At 36.5% G+C, this 12064-nt stretch overlaps 1 protein-coding gene across 1 annotated transcript in view; it reads right to left on the bottom strand.

Annotated features, from left to right (window-relative positions):
- Positions 1-12064, bottom strand: part of LOC306876645 (anion exchange protein 3) — a gene marked incomplete at both ends in the record, with an annotated part of 65652 nt that overhangs the window by 40239 nt on the left and 13349 nt on the right. Inside the window, one exon of the mRNA XM_079427978.1 lies at positions 6193-6349. Coding sequence (XP_079284104.1) covers positions 6193-6349 — 157 coding nt within the window. The remainder of the gene's footprint in view (positions 1-6192; positions 6350-12064) is intronic.

Genomic DNA, 12064 nt, shown 5'->3' with positions numbered 1-12064 from the left:
CACTCCCAGAACATTTGTTTCCGGCTGATGAATGATAAAAACATTGGTAACCAATCAGAATCCACTTGAATTTAACGGCCTTATCTAAAGGATGACTGCGGACTAATTCGAGACTAACAGCTATGTATAATCATATAGCTGGGACAATGGTCAATTATACAATTCAGCACCAATATACAAACAAATCTGACCTCAGAATGGCAACCATTGGTCAGACCATCAATAAGAATCCAGTATTCCAAAGAGCTGTGTAATAAGCAACGATAAAGTCTTTTAAAAGGTCACAGATAATAAGGCTGCCATAGAAAGTGCTAGCATTAGTTAGTTCCTCTCACTCAAAAATCTCTGTTGCCAGATATCTCCTATTTCACATACTTAAATCGTGCATGTTATTTTTAAAATGCCCATAAAATAAACAAGCACTACATTGATGAATAAATATGATTACTTTTTTCTATATTATAATTAGTGCTATCAAACGATTAGTCATGATTAATCTTTGCGTAATATATCTGTGTGCACTGTGTATATTTATTATGTATATATAAATACACAAACATACAGTATACATATATTTGAAAATATTAGCATTTATTTACATGTATATATTTATATTCACATATTTTTTATTATATATTAATATATTTAATATATAAACGTAACATATTTTTCTTAAATATATACATGTATGCGTGTGTATTTATATATACATAATAAATATACACAGTACACACACATATACTACGTAAACAAAAACTTTTTTTTGGAAGAGATTAATCGCGATTAATCGTTTGACAACACTTATTATAATAATTTACACCAAAAAAAAATCACCACTAGATGGCGGGCCAGAACATAGTCAAAGGATAATTTAAGATATTAATTGATGAAAAATGCAACCAGAATTGCCTGTGACTGACTGTTACAGTGTATTTTGTAACTGGTAGTGAACTGTTACTCTGTGTAAAATCCTGCGACAGTCATTAACAAAAGCCACATTTGTGTGGCGGTGTCCGAACAGAGTATGTGAGCGGAGTGGAGCATCAACAATTTCCCCTCCGCGCTCCGAGCATTTAATAATCACTCCGCTCCCGTTCCACTCCGAGCTCACTAGCTGGGTTTCCATCACCCTGTTTTAATACGCATTTTGAAGTATCGCATGAGAAACGCGTGATGGAAACGCCAAATTTATTTCGCTTAATTCGCAAAAAAAGTTTTAACGCTCGCTTGAGGTGGTTTTTGACTTGTGCGAAAAAGGGTTAATGCGAATAAAGGGAGATGGAAACGCATTTTGCGAATAATTTCCTCCAAGCACATCAAAAAATGAGATGGGATAACTTGACTAGCAGCGGACTGATCTCGTTCCACAGCATCTGAAATGTTGTTATGGTCATTCTGAAATGCTTGAGCAAAGTCTGTCATCAAAGTATTTCTGTATAATTGTTTTACACGACTGTGTTCCCAAACAGCAGCATTCACCTCCGACAGCAATGACAGTATTTATTATGTTTCATCTGCTCGCTCTTAGGCGAAATTAATTTTTCATATATGAAAATTATTATATTCAGTAGCTTATCCTAGTTTTCTATAGGCTTTAGTGGCAGTTTACCAGGAAGTGAAGATATTGTTCTCTTTGACTCATTGGATGGAAACGGTGCTCGTTTTTCCTTTTTCACTCGCAATTGCGAGTTTATATCACGCAATTCTGAGAAAAAAAAAGTCAGCTGTCAGCTAAAAATATTCAGAAGGAAAAAATAAATTCCTTGAGAAATATATCTTCCCGCTCATGTCCACTGCAGTCATCATATCCTTCACATTCTTTCTGATTTGAGTGATCCTTTTCTATCTAGCTAGTTAAATATGTTTAACATATGAATTCTTGCTAAATATGCAGTTATATTATGGGTCGTTGGCATGAATTGTACTCGTGATGGAGTGGTGATGGAGCGTTCTTGGAGCGAGTGAAAACCACGACGCTCCGACTTTTAAAAAATCCGCTCCTCGCTTCATTCAAAATCACACCGTTCCACTCCGCTCACATACTCTGATTGTGAGTAACTGTTTCTGTCATGACAGACCTATTTCAGAACCAGCCGCTATCAAAATAATCTGGCCACTTCTGGCCTGCCTGTTGCCGACCACTGGTTTAACAGTTTGAGTTAGTAATAAAAAATAAATTAATACTTTTATTCAGCAAAGATGCATGCAATTGATCAGAAGTAACAGTAAAGACTATTATTTTGACAGTAAAGTGACAGTAAAAATTTATATTTCAAATAAATACAATTCTTTCCATTTATCAAAGAATCCTGAAAAAAAAAAGTTTCCACAAAAATATTAAGCAGTACAACAGTTTTCAACATTAAAATGAATAAGAAACGTCCCGTGAGTACTAAATCAGCATATTGGAATGATTTGTGGAATGAGTAATGATGCTGAAAATTCAGCTTTGTATCCCAGAAATTAATTACATTTTAAAGGTGCCATAGAATGCATTTGATACAGTATTTTAAATTGTTCTCTGATATCTACACAGAAGGTATGTGGCTTAGGTAAGGGCAAAAAATCTCCAGAAACGATTTTACATGTCCATTTACAACCCTAGGATTTCTGCCTAGAATGAAACGGTCTGTTATTGGCTTATTTGGCAGGGTCATGAATAATAATGAGCTCTGCTCTGATTGGCTGTTTCACAGTACAGCTCATCAGCAAGAAGGAAGCACAGGGAGGAAAATATATATTTAAATACTTTCTCTCGCAGTTATATCGTCGGGTAATTATACTGTATATAAAACGCGGGCATCAGGGAGCCGTTATTAATATGCGAGGCATTGAAACTGCTTTTGAACGATCCATCGATCGCGTTATAGTTCACTTTCAAGAGACGCGATCACACAAACTATGTTTACATTATGGAGCAACAGTACTTACCACACATTTCACAAGATCAGATGCTTGTCAGTGGTGCTCAGGATCTGTAAGTCATTCGCCATCATCCTCATCTCTCCTTACTGAGAGTGAAATCGTATGTACTGTAACAGGCTACCGCTAGCAAGGAGCTAACCATGTCCCTTTAGTGGCTCGCGTTATTTGCTTTCTGTGCCTTTCTGAATACAGACACCAACCCATCCCTGCACTTCACACCCCCTGCACGGCCTGGAACATAACATTTATTGTGTTATTTTCGCTGTTGTCCGCGCTTGTTTATTTACAATACCTGCAGAGCTTCTGATGGTTCGGCCGGCTTAGAACAAGGACGGGTTTATGCAAATGTTGGGGGCGTAGTGATCCTAACTGTTGCGTCACAGTCGGTGTTATGTTCTGATTCGCCTGTTTTTCAGTGGTCTTTTTTAATCACGAGATTTACATATGAAGGAGGAAACTATGGTGTTTGAGGCTCACTGTATGTCATTTCCATGTACAGAACTGTTATTATTTAAATATGCCAGGGTAAAGACAGTTTTTCATTCTATGGCACCTTTAAAATATATTAAAATAGAAAATAGTTATTTTGTTATTGTTACACGGCGATAAAGGACGTATATCACTCTGTCCCATGAGCAGCTTTATGACTCTCTGATCAGTGTTTGGTTCATCTTATACCGACCTACAGGCAGAAACTTAAATCTGCTAAACCTGTATTAAGAACTGTTAAAAGATGAACTAATGAAACAGAGTGGGTTTTACAAGCCTGTTTAGACCTTACTGATTGGACTGTTTTCAAAGCTACTGCAAACGATCTGGACGAGCTCACAGAGACTGTAACATCTTATATCAGTTTCTGTGAGGATATGTGCATTCCTACCAAGATTCATGTAACTTACAACAACGACAAACCTGGTTCACTGTAAAACTCAGACAGCTCCGTCAGGCCAAAGAAGATGCTTACAGAAAGGGGGATATATAAACAGGCCAAATACACACTGGAAAAGGAGATCAGAGTGGCAAAGAGGAATTATTCTGGCAAGATAAGGAATAAATTCTCTTCCAGTGATTCTGCTTCAGTGTGGAAAGGTATGAAAGATATTACCAGTTACAAGACACCTTCCCCAAGCACTCTGGAGAATCAACAACTGGCAGACTATCTGAATGAGTTCTACTGCAGGTTTGAAAAACCACCCCACACCCGCCCTGAACACCTCTCCACACAACCATTAACACCTCCAGCAACCCCCCTCTTCCCCACACCTGCAATTCAGATAAGTGAAGATGATGTACGCCAGGTCTTCAGAAAGAACAAAAGAAGGAAAGCACCAGGCCCAGACGGTGTGTGTCACCAGCCTGTCTAAAAACCTGTGCTGAGCAGCTGGCCCCCATCTTCACACAGATCTTCAACAGTTCACTGGAGCTGTGCGAAGTCCCCTCATGCTTAAAACGCTCCACCATCATCCCCGTCCCAAAGAAACCCAAAATTACTGGACTTAATGACTACAGACCTGTGGCTCTAATGTCTGTGGCAATGAAATCATTTGAAAGACTGGTTTTGGCTTATCTGAAGGCCTCCACTGGACACTTACTGGACCCCCTGCAGTTTGCCTACAGAGCAAACAGGTCTGTGGATGATGTAGTCAACATGGGACTGCATTATATTCTGCAACATCTAGACAGACCAAGGACTTATGTGAGAATCCTGTTTGTGGACTTCAGCTCGGCCTTTAACACTATCATTCCAGACCTCCTCCTGTCAAAACTAACTCAGCTCTCCGTTCCCACCTCCATCTGTCAGTGGATCAAGAGGCAGAGAGGCAGCAGCTAGTGAGGCTGGGAAAATACACATCCAGCACCCGCACCATCAGCACTGGAGCTCACACAGACCTGTACACACATAATTGTCTATATTATATATTGTGTTTTTGCTATTTTGTACATTGCCTATTTGTATATTATTATTTTATTATCTGTGTCCTGTCCTGTTGCTGTCTTTCTGTTGCACTGTGGAGCTTCTGTCACTATAACAAATTCCTCGTATGTGTAAACATATCTGGCCAATAAAGCTCATTCTGATTCTGATTCTGACCTAATTTACACATTTATTAACATTCGTCTCCAGGGATCCGGTCACAAGTGGTCAGAACTAAATACAGCTCTAAACACTGATGTGCAAAAATGTTAAATGCATTTTGTCGAAACTGATCGGGACTCTTAGAGTGCGATCTGCCATGTGCCAAACAGGTTTGGCTCAACTATGCTTAGATTCAAAGAAAATGGAATGTGAAAATTTATATCAGATCAATACAAATTAATTCAACATACTCTGAAGCCATTTTTACCTCAGTTACAGCATTGACGCAGCTTATGCATGTTTTTATGGCAGAACAGATCCGATCACTCAAACAAGATTTGAAGGAAGTCAGAAATGCACTGATTGCATTTAAAGTATGAAAGCTAATGTGTCCTATACCACCTACTGTACTGTCAATAATCAATCATTCTAAAACAAGTTCTAAACTTTACCAAATTCATGGGTGAAAAACAACCATCTTATAGGAAAAAGGACCAGCAAAATACTTGAAATGTTGGTGGTAAAGTGTTATTTTAGTATTATATATGATAATACTAAAATAACACTTAAATAAATAACTAAAATAGCATTTTTATTTACCTTAATTTTCATACCAGTTTACATTTCAGTAATTTTTGTACTTTAACCTAAACTTATCTATTTCAGTTAGTTGCCTTTTCTGACCATTATTATTATTATTATTTAATACACAATAATCAAATCTGCTTAATAATAATAATAATATACATTAATAATTTATATTAGTACTATTATTAATAATAATGTTAATTTAAACGAAAAAACTAAAACCAATAATAATTATTATTGGTAGTATTGTTATTGCTGCTACTACTACTACCAATAACGTTGATATTAATAAAATAAAATTAATAATAATAGCAATTAGAATTACTAAATTACATTATTTTATTAATGATAATAATACTACTAATAATAAATATTAATAAAATACTAATATTGATATAAATAACAATTGCAATAATTATAATAAATATTACTATTATTATTATTATTAATCACAATCTGCTCAAATGACCACTAAACTTGCAATCCTAAACAGATGTCAAACCTTTTCTAAACCAACATAACATTAAGATTATCCACTCAGAAATTATTGAAAATTGAGTGCACATATAATTGCGGTGAGTTAAGCATCAGGCAGTACTTACACTCAAAGTCTTTCTCATTGTAGCTGCGGCCCATTTTGTCTGCTCCATTGATGGCAGACTCAGTGATGATGTCCCCAAACCGCTCCACAGACAAGGCCTTCTCCCATTCCTCATCTTCTTGTCCTGCTGTGGAGCCCTTCTCTTCTTCTGACAAAACCTGCAGACGAGATCATTTGAAACCACACAGTAAGTGCCAGACAGATGTTCCACATGCTATAACACATTTGAGGAAGTAAGGGAAATAAACTTGAGGCCAAATTATTCCTTCTGGCATGCTCTGGAGACTTTGAGCAGTTACGGCCAGATGTTTCATGTTCTCTCAGATTGAACCACAACCACACGTCCATTAGCGCTTACCCAATGCGCCGCAGTTCTGGATGGGTTAGCAACCATGTGTCATTATTTGTAGCCCACTAAAGAACAGGGCATTATGGTGACTGAGAAGCATCATGGAGATTCTAGGTGTTTTATTCTATTACATTTCACACTAACTTGTCCCCTTCCTACAACTTTTGAACCTTGTCAGATTTGGTGACCCTGTTGTTTGCCATCAAAGCAATATGCTTTCTAGAATATAAACTGAAGAAGTTCAGACATCACCAGAGAGAATTTTGGTCAAATAAAAGCCATTATGTGATAAAAAGTGAGGGGTAACAGATTTCGATTACCTCTACTGCCCTGTCTTTTTTTTTTTTTTTTTCACACCAGACCAAATTGCTTTCTAAAATATAGAAGAAAGAAGTTTAGACATAACTAGATATAATTTAAGGGGCATTATGCAGACTGTCACGAATCTGGTCTGTGGACTTCTGTTTACTCACAACCAGAGGTCACTCCTCCATCACATTGACTTTTGCACCACATTACTGTTGCACTTCACCCACGAACTGCAATTCCCATCATCCATTGCACTGACGACACACAGCTGTCACCAATATCACATTGCTCTGATCACACAGCTGATTGCACTGATTACACACACTTTATAAACCTTGAACTTTTTCTCTGTCTTTGCCGAGTATTGTTCTGCGTATAACACTCTCCTAGTGTTAGCTGTGTTTTCTAAGTTTAGTTTAGTTTCCTGTTTCCAGCCCTTGTATCGTGGATTTACCCTTGTCTCACCGTTTCGGACTCTGTGTATACCTCGTTTGGATTATTGCACAGGTTATCAGACTACCCCTCTTCTCAAGCCCTCTGGATATTGTTCGCCGATCGAGGACTCACGCATGCCCTTGGATTACTCTTGTGTCTTGCCCGTGCCATACCCGTTTGCTGGTGTTTTGACACTGGTGTTATATTTTTTTCACTGGTGTTATATTTTCCACAATTAGCTCATAAACATGAGGTGCATTTTTGTCTCAACTTTACCCATATGGTGTACAGTTGAAGCAGTAGCACGGTACAGTTGAGACACCCATTCTTAATGCTCTAAAGCTGGCTAACCATTTATTGCAAATGTATTAAATTACAAAATTACAGTTTTAAATAATTACAGTTTAAAAATTAATTATTTTATTTGCTTTAATTCAGATTCAGTTAAACAAAATAGGAACAAATATTCAACACTAGAAAATACATGGCAAACAGTACAAATGTACACATAACAGTAAAAATAAAAATATACATACCTGTATATTCTGTAACCCTACCCCTAAACCTACGCATCACTCGCAACTTTCTGCATTTTTACATTTTTAATCATTCTGTATGATTTATAAGCTTGTTTCATCATGAGGACCTAAAAAATATTCCCATAAGGTTAGAATTTACTGGTATTTCTATACTTGACAGGACATTTGGTCCTCATAATGTAGGTAATACCAGTAAACAAACACACACAGCCTCTGTATGAATTTTATTTTCTATGATTGAACTGTTACTGTATACAGTACATAGCGACCTATAAAGAGTGTCTCAACTGTACTCACTTTACCACCTTGTATATTTCTTAAAATTCTATGTAATCCTTGACATTCATGTTAGAAAATATGTTCATTAATAATAGACCGTTGAAATAATCACAAATATAATAATCCAGGTACAGTTGATACAATGTGTCTCAACCGTACCCCACTGACATGCTTGCACGTTTCTCTAGATTATGAAAAGCCCTTGCATGGAAAAATGTCATAAAATATGTCTATTTTTAGAGCACAGAGTTACATTTTCAATTATAAATGTTTATTTTGTTTTATTTCTAATTTATTTTTTGCAACCATGATACGACCATGAATTTCTTGACATGTCTAAATAGTTTGAAAATCAGATTTGTTGATAAATGCATATTCATCAAATATCAAAATAAAATAATAATGTTAAATTAAGCATTACTACTAATAAATGAATACTAATGTTTAATAAAATATTACTACTAAACCTTTACTGCTACTGCTGCTGCTGCTGCTATTACTACTACTAATAATAATAATAATGGGAGGCATCTAACATTTGGCTGGTGAGCAGCAGGCTTTGAAGAGCTAGGGTGGGATAAAGCATGCTGACGGGCTACAAGGCTCGCAGATCAGTCAGAGTAAATGTCAGTATGTCAGCAGGATGCCGACAGCAGCCCTGCAACGCTCCCATCAACAACCACAAATTCATTCAACAGCACCTCTGTCATGTCTGAACGAGCAACAAGATGCAGAACGGCCAACTGAACACAGCAAGCATAAAAGCCAACAAATCATTTACCCTGCGGCGTTAAAACAAACATTATTTTTTTTAAATAGCCACATTTGCTTTGATTCTTCAGCAAAAGAATCTAATGGTGCATAGGCAATCGTCAGGCGTCTGCATAATTAACCAGAGTAGATGGAGCAAATTCGGCAAAACTGAAAAGAGATGGACGAACGAGGCACTAATTAAAGGAAACAAAGTCTTTTTCTGTTGATTTTGTCCCCCGGCTTTGTGTAAATTAATGAGGACAACATTTCATTAAGCTTTCGGTGTCTGCATGTTGTGTGCCGCTCTTTCATCACCGCTGAAGTGCTGACTTTAATGAAGACACTGACCTGTGAAGTCAAACGATAAACGGCTTGCTCTCACAAAAACAGGAGACTTGGAAATGAGCCAGTGTGGGAAAAAGACTGAGAGAGTGCTGGGAAAGGCCACTCAGCTGTATCACACCATTTCTGCTCTTTCATGTCCACTTTTCCAACCTCTCAAATGTCTCTCAAGCAGAGCTTGGTTGAGAATCTCTTTCTGTCTGTCTGTCTGTGTGTCACAAAACCTGTCAAAACATCTACAAATATATTTATGGCCTAATGTTTCACACCAAAATCAATTGGAAGAAATACAAAATTATCTTTTGTTGTAATTGTAGGACCATTACATTTTTGCAAATGCAAATATAAAACTTTCAAATTTCAAATTTCAAATAAATAAGTAAATTGTATTGATACATCAATCACAGTACTTTTGCTGCCTTTACTATAATGCTGTTAAAAAAAAATTAAGAAATTATAGTATTTTTACTGTCATGCTGTAAAAAACAATACTAGGCACTGTTCACACAGAACACGTCTTTGCGTCTATAAACATGAGACATGGCGCTCAGGAATGGTTTAAAAAAAAAAAAACACAGAATGCCTCCTTCGTCAAGTTGCCATTACAACTTGCTACTGTAAACAAAAGCTTGCAACACTTGCCTTGCCTCCGGTGTATTCTGATTGGTTCACTGTTTTGGAAATGACATTTATGAGCGTTGCTGCGTGTAAAAGTTGAAATTCTTAAACTTAAAAAAACAGCGCTCATGTGCGAGATGCTGCAAAAATCACGAGAAGTGAGCACAATGTTCATACATGTCCATCTACCGTGTTTAGATTTTTAAAAAATAATAATGCAAAAGTAGCACAATGGAATGGAAAAACACGTTCTGTGTAAATAGGCCCTTGCAGTAAGAGTCTCCTTTGAGAATAACAGCACTGACAAAAAATTAAAAAAAATATTATTCAATAACTTTCACATTTTTACATGAATTTCTGTCAACCATCAATTTTGTGGTTGAAAGTCATCTCATTGTATTAGTTTTGACTCTCATTTTCAGGCTTTACCCCAAACCTCACATAACTCACACCCTTATTGTATTATAGTAATGTATTGTTTTATTATGTTAATCTAATAACATTTTACTTGAAAAAAAATAAAAATCTTTACATAAACTCAAAGACATCTGGATGCATTACAGTAATGAGAATTTGGAAGGGTAAATGTGTCATAAAATTAATCTCCAATGCAAAAATTTCGATATATCCACCTTATTTTTTGCCGTAAGAGAGGGCGACGTGGCCATTTGAAAATTTTATGTGCGAGGCTTCTGGTCTCATCTGCTTCCAGGTAATTTTAGCTGTACAAAGCAGCTCGTTTTGCTGCTTGATACTGCAAACTAGTGTGTCTTACCGTATTATTTTAATTATCTTAATTATGAACACGGTGGTTTGTAGTTTACGGTTTACTGCACTGTTATTCTTCTCACTATTTGCCTACAGCGGCTAATGAACCGGAAGTCGTGCACATTCACAGAAAACTACCACATTGAAAAATAAGTTATATTATATATATATATATATATATATATATAAATAAACTTTAATGTTTCTATGAGGAGCAGTGTAACATTATCCCTTTTCTCTACCTCTGTTTGGTCACTCATTCTTTGTTTCTCTCATATAATTGCCCCTTCTTAATTACCATAATGTAACAAAAGAACAAAACAAACAAACAACGAGGGGCTTTTTAGAATATTATTTTTTGAACAGCATTTCCCACCCTTTCTGTGCTCATTCAAATCGAGGGGCCCAAACAGCATTTGCTCTTGCAGTTCTCTAATTGTGCAAATGTTAATGGCTTGAGCGAGACTGAGTGCAAGCGCTCCCAATAAAGGTTACGGATTGCAGCTCTTTTTATTTCAACTGAGAAGTGAACAGAATGACAATGGGAATTCAGTGAGGGCTGACAAATGTGTTTGCCTGCTGCTAGCAAAGCGCTCTGGGTAAACGGTAGATAGAGTTACATACGTCACAGGTGGCTGCCCGCTCCGGCGAGAAGGGCGTCACGATGCCAACATTTCGGTAGTCGATTCAAATACAGTGAAATTTCATGATTCTGTGTCCATTATATAAATATTTATAAAGTAAACAAATTCTGTGTGTTTCCTGCCTCGCTTTTCAAATGCCACGATCCTGAAAGCCATATATTTCCCAGAGTCGACAATTTTGAGTTTGCAGTCTGTATTGAATGTGATACAATTAAAATGGATCTAACCATATTCATCATAGTTTTTTTTTTTTTTTCATTTTCACATTTATTATGATAGGACAGATCAGAGCTGACAGGAAGTGAAGTGGGAGCGAGATGGGGGCAGAATCAGGAAACGACCACAACTTCATATTATTGGTTTCATATTATTTCACAATTTGCATCTATGAGTGATTTTACAAGTGTCAAAAAAGCCCCATGAAACATTTTATATAATAGCTATGTCATCATTTGATGCCACTTATGTAAATACAAGTTACAAAATAAGAAACAAGTGTGACTGAAGCAAAGTTGTTCTGTCCCCCTGCTGTCCTCCTCATTCATACTGTTAAATGAGTCTGCATGAGCCTGTTTGACATAGTTGCAGTTATTCAGTGCATTTATGAATATATATATATATATAAAAAATACACTAATATCACATCTACTAAAGAATCATCTTCGCTCGGTGAATTAGCTTCATTCTTCTCTTTTTGTGATTGTGTATCCTATTGGATCAGAAAATATTTACAAAAATGTGACAAAATATCGTAGAAATACCTCTTTGGCCACACAACTGTGAACTTCATAATGAAGAATCAATTGTGAACTGGATTCATATTGTGAATCAAGTCAT

Source organism: Barbus barbus (assembly GCF_936440315.1).
Source record: "Barbus barbus genome assembly, chromosome: 11".
Lineage (NCBI taxonomy): Eukaryota > Metazoa > Chordata > Actinopteri > Cypriniformes > Cyprinidae > Barbus > Barbus barbus.
Note: the sequence above shows the minus strand (reverse complement) of the source record. Positions and strands in the feature narration are given on the sequence as shown.